At 43.7% G+C, this 15,323-nt stretch overlaps 1 protein-coding gene across 4 annotated transcripts in view; it reads right to left on the minus strand.

Annotated features, from left to right (window-relative positions):
• LOC137436932 (vascular endothelial growth factor A) overlaps nucleotides 1-15,052 on the minus strand; it is a 78,234-nt gene extending 63,182 nt beyond the window's left edge. For 2 of the 4 annotated variants that reach the window (XR_013625040.1, XM_068131169.2), the window contains exons 1-3: nucleotides 14,521-15,052; nucleotides 13,921-13,963; nucleotides 3,670-3,866 (exon numbers count right to left, since the gene is read on the minus strand). Coding sequence is in view for 2 of the 4 variants with exons in the window: in XM_068131169.2 (XP_067987270.2) it covers nucleotides 3,670-3,866; nucleotides 13,921-13,963; nucleotides 14,521-14,574 (294 nt within the window). In the remaining 2 variants the exon portion in view is untranslated. Of the gene's footprint in view, nucleotides 1-3,669; nucleotides 3,870-13,920; nucleotides 13,964-14,520 lie in introns of all 4 variants that reach the window. The other 2 variants (XR_013625039.1, XM_068131168.2) reach the window with 2 other exon arrangements.
• Between the last annotated feature and the right edge of the window lie 271 nt (nucleotides 15,053-15,323).

Here is a 15,323-nt window from a genome sequence, read left to right on the forward strand (position 1 = left end):
CTCGTCATAGAGGGGAGGAGTGAGCCAGCCCCACTCGACCAACCATGAGCCAGGGGTTTGGCTAGAGAGGGCGGAGGAAGAGCGATCGGGGAGGTTCGCAAAGGTTGAGGGGCGGGGCCTATATAACCCACGGCAGGGCGTTTCCCGAGGCAGATGAGCTTTTACGGAATGAGCAACGACAAGAGCGGAGTGTGTGTTTTTTTTGGTCAGAGCTGGGTTGGTCGTCCGTGGTGGTCAGTGTTTGCGTAGAGTGGAGGGGTTGCGTTGAGTTGTCGGTGGTGAGGAAAAGTTGGACTAAGCAAGAGAGAAAGAGTCCTGGAGTTAGTGAGAGAAGGAGAGAGAACCCGTCACGCCAGACCCCCCACCAGCAGCGTTGGCTTGGCTCCACCAAGCAGCTCCGACCCGCTACCCCGCGGACACGACAGGATCGGTGGCATCGGCGGCCGTCGAGGTCCAGCCCGACGTCCCGTGCGGGATCAAACTCCAGCCAGCTCCGTGCCTTCCTCCAGCCACCCACCTCCTGTCATTCCTGCCTGCAATTTCCATCCATTTGCGTACATGAGTTTGTTTTGTTCGTGCTGTCCTGGGTAGTAACAATAAGTCTGTATAAGCTAAAGATTTCACTGTGTCACCTGCGTCTCCTGTCCCTATAAATAAACGTGACTGCTTTCTTCTTGCTTATATGTGTGTAAATAATAAATCCAGTTACTCTTCTGTACGTCTTCTTCCTCTTTGCATTCGGTCGCTTTGGAATTTTCCCGATTGAATAGCGGTGGCGCGATCCGGCCAAAGTTTGGGGTAAATCGGGTTTTAGTCAGGGAAGCACTGTTCGGTCGCGGAGCCTCCGCTCGGCAAATATAACATCTTTAACCGCGTCCGTAACAATATATATATATATATATATATATATATATATATATATATATATATATATATATATATATACACACACACACACACACACACACACACACACACACACACACACACACACACACACACACACACACACACACACACACACACACACACACACACACACACACACACACACACACACACACACACACACACACACACACACACACACACACACACACACACACACACACTTCAAAAAAAGACAAACTCTTCAAAAAGCAAACGGACAATGCAGAAACGGCAAATGCTAAAGCATGAAACCAATCAATACCACATTCCTGCAGCACCTTCAGTCGCACGTCAGACGTGGACAGCAAGTTCGTGAAGGACTTCCATGAAAAATATACCCATTGGCAAACAAACGGGTACGTTTGTTCCATACCCAGCCAATGGCGAATCTGCATATGGTGATCCGCGAATTCACGTTTGGAAAGTAGAAACCGTCACGGCATTTCATCATTCACTTGAACTCGATATCTCTTTTTTTCATTCCAAACAGCATAACTCCAATCACAAATGAAACAAGCATTCTGAGCATTGCGCTGCAATACATGTCCCCTACCGGCGGCAGTCTGTCGTCCAGAAAACTGTTGGGGAAATTACCAAGGGTTATTTACCCACAGGTTCTGAATCGTTCCCAATCGCTAATTACCTCAGGACGGGCTCACCTGTGATTCGCACTCGGGACTTCGATTTATACACCTTGCAGACAAGTCAGCAAAAGCACGAGAAAACAAGTTGTTGATGAAGAACCTTTCGAGTCGCTAAATATCAGTAATTTATTATATTTTCCGGTTCACGATCAATGATCGATGTGTATATATATATGTTACTCAGCTTGGCTCCGCCCCTCCGGAAAGCGCGCGCTGTGTCGCGCTTTTGACGTTCGCGAGACGAGGCTGAGGGCGCGCGGTGCGGTTTGAGGAGAACTCTAGAATAAACAAAGTGCCATAACTTTGTTAAAAATGATCGAAACGTCGTGAAGTTCGAACTTGATCTGTAACCTATCATGAGGAAACCATGTACCAAGTTTGAAATCATTAGCATCAAGAGTTTAGAAAAAAAGTCCGGAAAACTGTTCTTTGCGTGACCGACTGACGGACTGATGGACTGACGGACTGACAGACGGAGGGACGGCATGCAAACCTATAGTCCCCTCCAGTGTACACCGGTAGGGGACTAATAACATTAATTTAAAAAACAAGCACTCTTGAGTATTGCGTTGCAATACATGTCCCCTACCGGCAGTCTGTCGTCCAGAAAACTGTTGGGGAAATTACCAAAGGGTTATTTATCCACAGGTTCTGAATCGTTATTAATCGCTAATTACCTCAGGACGGGCTCACCTGTGATTCGCACTCGGGACTTCGATTTATACACCTTGCAGACAGGTCAGCAGAACCACGACAAAATAAGTTGTTGATAAAGAACCTTTTGAGTCGCAAAATATCAGTAATTTATTATATTTTCCGGTTCACGATCAATGATCGATGTGTATATATATATTGCTCGGCTTGGCTCCGACCCTCCAGAAAGTGCGCGCTGTGTCGCGCTGTTGACGTTCGCGAGACGAGGCTGAGGGCGCGCGGTGCGGCTTGAGGAGAACTCTAAAATAAACAAGAGATATCCATTTTTTATTTTTTTTTCGTTTAATTAACGATATCTGCCAAACCACGTGCCCTATCGCAAATTCCAAAAGGACATTTTAGTAGATTGACATGCTGAACAGATCTGTGAAGTTTCCCCTCGATTGGATCAAAAATGAGGGAGCGGCTCAGTCTTAAAGGTTCATGCTTAAAAACGTCATAACTCTGAAACCAGGTGATGCATGACGTCATGCTCGCTGACTTTTTTGTTCGTCATGGGTATGCGATTCCGCCTGCAAAGTTTGGCCTCGATCTGTTCAGCCGTTGCAGAGAAAAAGGGGTTTTTGTGTTTTCACGAAAAACAATATGGCGGCCGAACCACGTGACCTGTGACGTAATATTTACCATTAAAATATTCTGCAGACCGAGTCCCCCCTATGGTGAAAATTTTATCTCAATCGGTCCTATTATTGCAGAGAAAATCTTTTTTTAAAGGAAATTAAAACTTAAAATGGCACTGAGTTAAGGATCATCAGAATTATCAGAATTCCCAAAGTTCAAAGTGCCATAACTTTGTTAAAAATGATTGAAACGTCGTGAAGTTCGAACTTGATCTGTAAGTTATCATGAGGAAACCATTTGCCAAGTTTGAAATCATTAGCATTAAGCGTTTAGAAAAAACGTCCGGAAAACTGTTCTTTGCGTGACGGACTGACGGACGGAGGGACGGCGTGCAAACCTATAGTCCCCTCCGGTGTACACCGGTAGGGGACTAATAAGCTTTTAACAACATTCAATTTCAGCTTATCATTGCACAATTGACTTGAGTTACATTAAATGCTTACGATAACAAGTGGATATGAACATTTGACATTCTCAATTTGTTTTGGCAATTCAATCGGATATAAAAGTTGGGAATTCTGTGCTAGAAAGTCTGTGCATGCAAATCCTGTAAGAAGACCCAAAACCTTCCTTGGAACATAATATAATCTGCCAAATCTTTATGGGGCTCTGCCGAATTCATTACTTTACCAAACTATGGCTTTCTGAGTTTTATCTGTGCTTGAAATAGTTGATAACATCGCAATGTTCATGGTGTTAAATAAACAACATGCCAAACAAACACACCGTCACCTCAAAAAATGAACCTTTGCATCGATACCTGCATTGTTATGGAGGTCATGGCGATGGGTACACACTCCCGGACTGGGTCAGAGCAACAGCCGGAACAGCGCTGGAGCGGCACGCATGAAGGCCTGAACACTGCCGACGCCTCCTTTGGAAACTCACTCCGCACGGACACCATGGCCTCCCGCGGTCGGCACATGCTTCCGTTCAAGACCTTACTGAATGGAATCACTGCTTACAATGACAAGAACAGAGGCCATTTGACTTTATGTACAATTCATACTGTTAAATTAATGAATTCGATTTATACAGCATAGTGATCAAAATATTTGCTCTACTTGTCTCGTCTAACAGTCCTGTGACGTGCATCATGTATTTGTCAATGTGTGTGTGCGTGTGTGTGTGTGTGTGTGTGTGTGTCAGCTCCACAACGAGCCTTATATCCTGTAAATTAAAATAAAAAGTCCAACATACCGTATTTTTCGGCCGACTAGTCGATGTGGAGTACAAGTCGAATTGGCTAATTTCCACTTTTTTTTTTTTTTCCTTCATTCATAGATAAGTCGAGTTGGAGTATAAGACGAAGCTTAGCAACTACTGGTAGTTATCAAAACTGCCATTTAGAACAGGTGTTAATTCCTACCTGAAACTCACAAGCATCACGAGCTTCCTGAGTCATGAATAATAATGAGCTGTTTTGTGCATATTATTTGAATTACTTTGTGGGACGACCTTTTGGATAAATTAGGAATGTATATAGATTCCACTAACTTGTCCTCAATGTTTGTCCAACTAGCTTTTCAGCTGTGATTATCCTTGCTTTTCTTGTTAGTCCGCAATGTATCCTTTGCTTTATGCCAGTCTTCGCTTTACGCCAGTCTTTGCTTTATGCCAGTCCACTTCACGCCAGTCTTCGCTTCAGGCCAGTCTTCGCTTTACGCCAGTCTGCGCTTCATGCCAGTCTTCGCTTCACGCCAGTCTTCGCTTCACGCCAGTCTTCGCTTCACGCCAGTCTTCGCTTTACGGCAGTCTTCGCTTCACGCCAGTCTTCGCTTCACGCCAGTCTGCGCTTCACGCCAGTCTTCGCTTCACGCCAGTCTTCGCTTTACGCCAGTCTTCGCTTTACGCCAGTCTTCGCTTCACGCCAGTCTTCGCTTTACGCCAGTCTTCGCTTCACGCCATTCTTCGCTTCACGCCAGTCTTCGCTTTACGCCAGTCTTCGCTTTACGCCAATCTTCGCTTCACGCCAGTCTTCGCTTCACGCCAGTCTTCGCTTTACGCCAGTCCCACACACATTTCATGTATCGATTGGATAACATCACGACTAACGTTCCAATTGCTCACCCAATTGGCAAACGCTCCAGACTGTGATTTCTGTGCAGTGCAGTGTACAACATGTTAAAGTTGAAATTTTAAAGTATTCTTCCTCTCAATGCAATATTCGTCTTCGTACAAATATGCGTAATTCCACAGCACACTGAGGCACCTCAGTGACGAATTCTCCACTCAGGATTCTCCGCACAGTCCATTCAATAGCTCAATCGGAGATTTCTCGATTCCAGATTCTCCGCGAGACTCACACAAAAACTTGATCAGAGCGAGTAGAGCACTGTATTGCTCTGGGTCTACCTCATATTTGCCTCCCCAATACACAAATTATTCGAGCAGTCCGTCCGAGACATGGAGGCCTGCCTCTCCCTCCCGGCAACCCATCAACTCCACAACCTCACCTCTCCTGTCCTGACAAGCAATCTTGGCCTGACAAGCAAATGAGGTAATGATAAACCGATTCGATTTTTGGGGTCACGAGGTCAAAGGTTCGAGGTCATGGTCGGTAAAAAAAAATCCTTTTTTTTTTTTTGTATACAAGATCGAGGCTCGTGAAAGAGCTAATATTAATCAAAAAAGACCAACTGACATAAAACACAAGATAAAGGGAGCGCAAGACAAGATGGGTAGAGAGGGAAGCACACAAGCACAACATTTGAGGACAGGGACATCAGAAGATCTGTGGGAGGGAGAGGGCTTGGGGGGAGGAGGTATAAAACACATGGACACTGCTAGGATTTCCAGGAAAGAAGTCGGTATTTCAAAAAAGTGTAACTGAGGTGAATTAGCGGGGGTAGAAAAGATCAAGGTTTTGGATGGGGGAAGATAAGACATGGTGGTGAACAGCTGTTTTAAAGACTTGGATGGAGGAAAGGGATTGAAGAGAGTGAGGGAGTATAACTTGAAAACCAGTGATGGGATTTGGACCAAAGTTGGTACAAGTACCCTTATGATGCAAAGATGAACTGTTTAGATTTTGGGGTCAAGAGGTCAAAGGTCATGTTAAGTCACAATTATTTTGTTTCTGCGGTAATTTATGAATGGCTGAAGTGATCCAAGGCAAACTTGGTGCAGTTACAGTCACGTGAAAAAGTAAGTACACCCCATGTAAAGTTTTGACTTTTTCAACATATTTCAACATACAGCTATTTGATCTTCATTTCAACAATATTGATAGATAAAGGTGATATAATATAACAAATATCATGAAACATTTACATTTTGTAGTCCATTGTATAATTTAAATAAACATAAATGCAAATTTCGCATGTGGAAAAAGTAAGTACACCCTTGGCTCTAATAGGTGGTATTGCCCCCTTTGGCAGAAACAACCTCAAGTAGGCGTTTCTTAGAACTGTCTACCAGTCTCTGACATCGACTGGGAGAAATTTTTGCCCACTCCTCCGTGCAGAATTCTTTCAGCTGTGCGATGTTTGAGGGGTTTCTTGCATGCACAGCTCATTTCAAATCCCCCCACAACATCTCGATGGGATTTAGATCTGGGCTTTGACTTGGCCATTCCAGAAGCCTCCATTTCTTTCTTTTCAGCCATTCCTTGGTGGATTTACTGGTATGATTATAGTCTAGTAGGAAGACTAGGTCCCCCTGCACCCCCCGGAGATATACTTCTAATCAGTGTTTCTAGATTGGAAAAAATGTGTAGAAAATGACTAGCTATGGCCCCAAGCTGAAAAAATGTCCCACATACCATTTTTATGCAAATTACTGCTGCCATTATCAAAAAAAGACTAGGTCCCCCTGCACCCCCCGGAGATATACTTCTAATCAGTGTTTCTAGATTGGAAAAAATGTGTAGAAAATGACTAGCTATGGCCCCAAGCTGAAAAAATGTCCCACATACCATTTTTATGCAAATTACTGCTGCCATTATCAAAAAAAGACTAGGTCCCCCTGCACCCCCCGGAGATATACTGAAACTGGCAGTGACTGGTGATTGAAATGCGGTGCCTTTTTGTGTTTCAGGTCGAGGTACGTGAACTCCCCACGATCTACAGCAACCAGGAAGAGACTGATACCAGGGTGGTTCTGTACCTCCATCATGCTGCTACCATCGGATACAAGAACGCTGTAGTCAGAACACCGGACACAGACATCCTCCTGATCCTGCTCCACCATGCCCACAACATCAAGCTGACGGTGTACCTGGATACAGGGTCAGGGAAGCATCGCCAACTTGTCAACGTCTCTGAGCTGGCAGAATCCCTGGGAGAGGACTACTGTGCCACTCTCCTGGGGTACTATGTGTTCAGCGGAGAAGACTGCACCAGTGCCTTCAAAGGGAAGGGAAAAGTCGGGCCCTTGAAAAAGCTGGAGAAGAATCCCAGGTTTCACAGGGCATTCGGTGAATTTCACAGGGTATTTAGAAAAATAAAACTTTGTGTTAACGTCTGTGTAGACGGACCTTAATATGAGTCTATTATTTCGTAAAACTGTGATTATTTTGTAAATAAAGCACTAATTAGCATACTAGTATACCATAGACACATGTAATCATGTTATGAATAGTTCTATCATGATCTATGCCCTTCAAAACATGGGTCTAGACACCTTCATTTTTCAATTATCTGCAATATTGGCTGAGATATGTCAAAAATCGTTTTTTTGATAATGGCAGCAGTAATTTGCATAAAAATGGTATGTGGGACATTTTTTCAGCTTGGGGCCATAGCTAGTCATTTTCTACACATTTTTTCCAATCTAGAAACACTGATTAGAAGTATATCTCCGGGGGGTGCAGGGGGACCTAGTCTTTTTTTGATAATGGCAGCAGTAATTTGCATTAAAATGGTATGTGGGACATTTTTTCAGCTTGGGGCCATAGCTAGTCATTTTCTACACATTTTTTCCAATCTAGAAACACTGATTAGAAGTATATCTCCGCGGGGTGCAGGGGGACCTAGTCTTCCTACTAGACTATTAGGGTCATTGTCATGTTGCAAGGTCCACCTTCGGTTGAGCTTCAACTTTCCGACAGATGGCCTCACATTATCCTCAAGCACCCTCTGGTACAATGAAGAATTCATAGTGGATTCTATGATGGTGAGCTGCCCAGGCCCTGATGCAGCAAAGCTGCCCCACACCATAATATTTCCACCACCATGCTTTACAGTTGGTATCAGGTTCTTGTGGTCAAATGCTGTCTTTGGTTTTTGCCAAACATGCCTTCTGGTACTGTGACCAAATAGCTCTACCTTTGACTCATCTGTCCAGAGCACATTGTTCCAGAAGTGCTGGTCTTTGCCTCGGTGTTCATTGGTAAACTTTAGTCTTGCCCTGATGTTCTTTCTGGACAGCAAAGGTTTCCTCCTGGCACACCTCCCATGTAGATCAAATTTGTGCAGCCTTTTTCTAATGGTAGACTCGTGCACTTTGACATCAACAGTGGCAAGTGCTACCTGTGGGTCCCGTGATGACATTCTGGGGTTCTTAGATACTTCTTTCAGCATCTTGCGGTCTGCTCTCGGGCTGAACTTGCTGGGGCAGCCTGGCCTGAACAAGTTGGCAGTTGTTTGGAATCTTCTCCACTTGTAGATGATCTTCCGGACAGTCGAATGATTGATTTCAAATTGTTTGGAGATCCTTTTAAATCCCTTCCCAGACTCCGAGGCATCTATAACCTTCTTTCTGGAGGCCTCAAAGAGATCTTTTGATCTAGGCATGGTGACGTCGCACACTTCAACAACAAAGAGCAAACCCAAATAAATGTCTGAGGTTTAAATAAGACAGGTTCCTGCAAGATCCTCTCTGACCATGTTCTAATCATTTGCACCTGAGCTGGTGCACCCGATTCTAATTTTAGGTATTTGAAGTAGTGATAAATGTAGGGGTGTACTTACTTTTTCCACATGCGAAATTTGCATTGATGTTTATTTAAATTATACAATGGACTACAAAATGTTAATGTTTCATGATATTTGTTATATTATATCACCTTTGTCTATCAATATTGTTGAAATGAAGATCAAATAGCTGTATGTTGAAATATGTTGAAAAAGTCAAAACTTTACATGGGGTGTACTTACTTTTTCACGTGACTGTATATATATTGTTGTAAAGATTAACTGATTAGATTTTGGAGTCAAGAGGTCAAAGGTCATGTTAAGTCACAATTATTTTGTTACTGCGGTAATTTAAGAATGGCTGAAGTGATCCAAGGCAAACTTGGTACAGTTATGTATAATGTTATAAAGATTAACTGATTAGATTTTCGGGTCAAGAGATCAAAGGTCAAAGGTCCCATTAGGTAAAAATTCTGTTACTGAGCTAACTTGTGAACCAGTGATGGGATTTTGACCAAACTTGGTAGATGTATATAGTATGATGAAAAGATGAACTGATTAGATTTCAGCATAAAAGGTCAAAGGTCATGTCAGGTAAAAATGTGATACCTGAGAACAGCTGAAAGGATTTACATCAAACTTGGGACAAGTATGTATAATAATGAAATAATGTGGGAGATCACAACATCGAAGAGTGCCGTCCTAGTTTTCATCGATGCAATTCAATGTTTAAAACCATAGATAAGTTGATTCTGATTAGAAGTCGAGGCCCGGATTTCCGGTGGGAAAAAAGTAGCGACTTATACGCCAAAGAATATGGTAAATGCACAAGTGCATCAAGGACCTGCTGCATATTGTGTATACAGAAAGTGAGGATGTTTTGATTATTTTATATTACTCATTTTCCTGCATTAACCCCCAATCCCTTCCCGCACCGAGTTCCTCATTTTCTTCTGAATCTCCAAGCCCCCACAATGCACCTATATCCACCATTCTATTACGTACTATTTCTTAGGCTCAAGAGAAATCGACTTGTGTACAATTTGTAATTCTTCCCATGCTTTAAGCAAAGCAACTTCCACACTGTCATATTACAGCAGCCTATTTAAACAAAAGTTCCTTTGAAAATGTTTCATTTCCTCCAGCAATTTTGGCAACGTAATAACGAAGTTAAAAGCCCACTCGCAGCCTGCTTAGCAACTCGATGGGTGGAAGTTGGCAAACTTCGAAACTGAGCCACAGCACTGGCACGACACCATCTCGGCATGCTTTGGTGATCTAAACCGGCAGCTCGACTGTCGTAGTCACTGCAGCCATTGCAAGTTCATTCTGACCATCCCACCAGGGGTCGACTCAAAGAAAAACGATGGCGGCATCAATGGGAAAGTTTTCTGTGTTGCGTGCTTCGACCTGTTAGCACCTCTTCCCACTTTATAATGTAATCCAGTCTCTGCTGTGTGTTTAAACATTGCCAAAATACAATCTGCTATTTTATCATTTCCCGATGGATGTCTTCCTTGGATTATAAAATGTATTACATATGTTCACCTTGAAATTTTCACAAATGTACAGCAATGGCAAAATTCAAAGGAAAAGTGGCATTAAAGTTGCACTTTCGCGTGGGACGGAAAGGTTAAAGCACAACTGTCAGGTGGTGGCATCATGTTTTAGTCTAGTCTCTGAGCCCTCCGGCCCTGGATAAACTCCTCCAGGACACACACGTTCTTCCAATCACCGTCGTCGGGTTAAACTCCCGATCCTTGCCTACACCCAACTCCACTTTTATTCATCGCTTTTACAGTCTGTAGAAGCACCTTCTAGAGGCTGTTTCGTTATGCTCTTCTCTCCAGGGCTTCAAGCCAGCAGTCACTGGTGTCACCCTCCACTCCTACCTACCTGTGATATTTTCCACCCTAATTAACCTCGCCTTTACCCAACCCTGTTCCTTGAAGGTGGCTGCTTAATTTGCTCCTTTCTCTCTCTTCTTCTGGGGTTTTTTTTTTGTATACAAGATCAAGGCTCGTGCAAGTGCTAACATTGATCTCAAAAAGACAAACTGACATAAAACATAAGATAAAGGGACGGGAGACAAGATGGATAGCAGGGACATCGGGAGATCTGTGGGAGGGAGAGGGCTTTTGGGGGGAGGAGGCATGGCAAGGGGGCTGAGGTAAAAAAACAAACAAAAAAAACACATGGACACTGCTAGGACTTCCAGGAAATAAGTCGGTATTTCAAAAAAGTGGATCTGGGATGAATTAACGGGGGTAGAAAAGATCAAGGTTTTGGATCGGGGCATCAATGCAGCAAGTGAATGCTTGTTTACGTTCACCACCATAAGAGATGGTGGTGAACAGCTGTTTTAAATGTTAAATGTTCGTTCATTCTCTTGATTTGATGCTTATACCTGTTGCCCCACTGCCCCCACTGCCCCACTGCTGGGGGGAGGCGAGATGTAGTGTTGGGTGAGAGAGAGGGGAGAGTGTTGGGCCAGCGAGATGTCAATGCTGGGGGGAGGCGAGATGTAGTGTTGGGTGAGAGAGAGGGGAGATATGTAGCGTTGGGCCAGCGGAGAGTGGTGTCTGGTGCCCCGATGCCCCGATCCAAAACCTTGATCTTTTCTACCCCCGTTAATTCATCCCAGATCCACTTTTTTGAAATACCGACTTATTTCCTGGAAGTCCTAGCAGTGTCCATGTGTTTTTTTTGTTTGTTTTTGTATGTTGACTTTGTGCCCCTGACAACTCACTAATCCACGAGCCTAGATTTTCCATTAAAAAAACAAAAACATTTTGGATTCAGGGAAATGCTCGTTTACGTCCATTCACCTTTGTTTTGGCATCGCATTAAAGGCGTTTAAAATATTAACAACTCCCTGTTATCCTAGCCAAATAAATTAATGACAAAAAATATTTGATCCGGGTGAATATCACACGCAAAGCGATAGTATTTTTATTTTTATTTTTTTTTGTATACAAGATCGAGGCTCGTGAAAGAGCGAAAATTATTAAATTAAAGAGTGAAAGAGCGAAAAGTATTCTTGGAAGAATTAAAGATTTCCAATAAGAGGTGGTACTTAATTCGCACACTATATTTATTTTTACCGCAAAACCCAATTGTATGCATTGAACACATTTTGCGGTCAATACATTAAAGCAAGAAGCCAGTTCATAGAAATACCTTGTTATATACGTTAAAGTTCCCAAACTTTTTGAATTGCTTGTCGGTGTTCAACTTGTGTTGGAAATGTATAGCCTGAGCTTGATTCCCTTTGGGATTGCATCAATTACAATAAAACTGTCGTTGGAGATCTTTTTTAGGTGCGGAATTCCATCGCGATGCAAGTAGTCGTTTTTTATGGGTATGTTAAGCCGGCTGTCCCATCTACTCGAGTTCGCTTGTGAATTTTAGCTCCCATCAAGTATGAGAAGGTATTGAGTGCCAGTATCTTGGTTAAGTGATAAAACGGTGGGCAGAGGGGGAAGGGGGGCACTGCATTAGCTGCGTAATGGTAACACAACAGTGATGTAATCAGCAGGTAAAGGTTGTAATTGAATCAGGGTCATACAACTACCGCCACCACTTATTTAATGGCCAAAATGATTCTCACCTTCTTGGGAAGCCAACCGGGCATGGGATTTTTAACATTCACCAACTAATGCTGGCAGACGGGGCGCCCGGGTTAATGGCCATCCGAGAGGCCGCGCACTGTGACGCAACCCCCTGCCAGAGAAGCAGCAGTGGGTCTTTGATATGCAGCCTGTGGTTACTTGGCTGCAACATTTTCTGGGGGGTGAGGGGGTTCCGCTGATGTAATGCCCCCCATTACCAGTAAGCGGGTACTCATTTTGCCGACCTCGGAAGGATGACAGGCTGAGTCAACCCTCCTGGTGTTAATTCAACGGCATGACAGGGGCTCGAACTCGATCATGACAGGGGCTCGAACTCGATCATGACAGGAGCCAGCTACCTTAACCGTTATGCCAATACCAGGCTTAGAGAACCAGCAATCCAACAGTTCGTAGTTGGGTTGGAAACGCAGGTTAAACAGCTCAGCGGTACCTGTGCCACCACCTCTGCACCAACATGTCTCACTGTCCCGCTCATGTTTGCATCAATTGGAAGAATAAATAACCGACTTCAACAATATTAATCTGGCCTGTAGTTTATGTAACAGCCGAGAGGTGGCGGTGAAATTCAAGCAGCGAGGAAACTGGTTACAGGCATCGTATGGATTTTTCTCGACAAAGGGCACAGGTAAGGTCAACATTGGCAATGGAGCAGGGACAAGACTTTCGACAAAGTGCTACAGGACCAGTTGTTAAAGCAACAGTGCTCGATTAAATCATGCCAATCACAACTAGAAATCAGGTGGAAATGCAAAGCTCGTCCGCGTCCGATTGTATTCAGTCGTCTTCTTCTACTTCTTCTTCTTCTGTATGCTCAAAATAACCAAAACAGTTTAAATATATATATATGTATATATAAAACGAAAATTGATGATTTCATGCAACCTTGACCTTTGAGTTTTAGATGTAAAAAAAACAACTAATCAGCTTCTACTTTTGATTGGTAAACCAATTCTATGACCCAATATGCAAATTCTTAAAATTTCAGGTCAATTGGACAAAGACATTTTTTTGCAACCTTGACCTTTTGACCTAAAAAAAAGATCAATCGACTCCTACCTTTTGATTAGTGAACCAACTCTGACCCAATATGCAAATTCTTAAAATTTTGGGTCAATTCGATGAAAATTGATGATTTTAGGTGAAGCTGTCTTTTAACCTTTTGACAAAATTATCAATTTGTCTTCTCCATATTATCATAGTAATGCTTTGTTGAAAATTTGATGACAAAACCTAAATGGTAAATTGAAATTTCAGGTCAATTGGATGAAAATTGATGATTTTTATGTGATGCTGACCTTTGACATTCTGTCAATTATTAATTGGCCTTCTCCGTATTATCATAATAAAGGTTTGGTGAAAATTTGATGCCAATATAGCGCAAATGGTAAAAAAAAAAAAAAAAGTTACAGCCCAGACAGACAAAGAAGTGATTACAATACCCCGTCTCCTGCGCAAGGGATGGGCTAATACATGCATTTATAAGTATCCGACGGTTAAATGTAAAATAATAGATATTAAACTCACCTGTGAGGGACAAATGGCGTCCATTGGAAGGCAGCACAAGAACCTAAAAAATAGATAAAAGCGCAGGTTGGAGCTTTAATCTATTTTCACATTCTTTGAGCCACAGCAAATCCTTGAGCAATGTCAATATATGATTAATAAATGCATGATAGGGAGACATGAGATAAGTTACACACATATACATACCTATATATGTGTGTGTGTGTGTGTAATAAAATAATAATACATATATACATACGCATATATACACACACACACACACACACACACACACACACACACACACACACACACACACACACACACACACACACACACACACACACACACACACACACACACACACACACACACACACACACACACACACACACACACACACACACACACACACACACACACACGCTGTCCCGCAGCCAAAAAGCAGGGTAGCTGGTGTTGATTAGGGGGGAGGGTGAGGTAAACTATTAGTATTAGGAAGTTGTGTATTATCAAGTGTGCAGGAGAAAGGAATAGTTTGTATGTGCAGCCGGTGAAAATTCCAGGTACAGTAAGTATAGTGTGCAGGACGCCCAGACGAGAAGCACGTGAGAGTCTCACCGAGCGCGTCATTACCGCATGCATCAGGGTGTACAGCAGACACAGCGCGTTCATAGTCCCTCGATTCGGTCTCCGTTGTCAGACGTCCTTGTGCCAGATGTCCATGGATAAATGCGTACAAGTCGGGACGAATATTGCGTGCGAGGGGGTCGTGGGGGGAGGAAGGGGGAGGGCAGGGGGTTATAGGTGTGAAGCAAGTTCGAACTGTACAAGCAGAGCAGCCCTCGTACCAAGCAGGTTACTCTCGGAGTGTTGGACTATACTATCTCACGTCTCTTGCCAAACGCAGCACAAACAGCGACGTGGAGGTCGAAGTGACAATGCGTCCCAAGTACGCGGAGCGCATCATTTCAGCAAGAGGATCCACGACGAGTCCCACATGCCGTTGACCCAACACCGACGCGCCCGTTAAAACGTTCCAGTCCCACGAGGAAGCCTCGTCTCTCGGTTCCCTTCGATTTTTATTGCCCCCCTTTTTTCCCGAGACCCGATCTCGTTGTGTCACCAAAGCAGCTGCGTGTGCCGACAAGCCGCGGTCGCCTGCCTGCTGATCATTTTAAAGGTTGGGCTCGAGGCCCCGCCCACGGCCCCGATACGAGTACGCCCCGCCCACTCAGCCCAATGGGAATAGCGTTCCGATTCGAATAAGTGAGGAAGCAACAAAGCAAGGCAAACGCCACGCAGAACGGGAGTGGAGAATTCAAAAGGAGCAAAGGAGCGTGTTTTCCTGGCTGTGCGAGTGCTTCGAGCCCCAAACCGCGCTGTGCTTGTACCGATCGCAGGCAACGTGCGTTCCACGTCAT

This window comes from Myxine glutinosa, chromosome 11 (assembly GCF_964187855.1).
Source record: "Myxine glutinosa chromosome 11, kmMyxGlut1.1, whole genome shotgun sequence".
NCBI classification, from domain to species: domain Eukaryota; kingdom Metazoa; phylum Chordata; class Myxini; order Myxiniformes; family Myxinidae; genus Myxine; species Myxine glutinosa.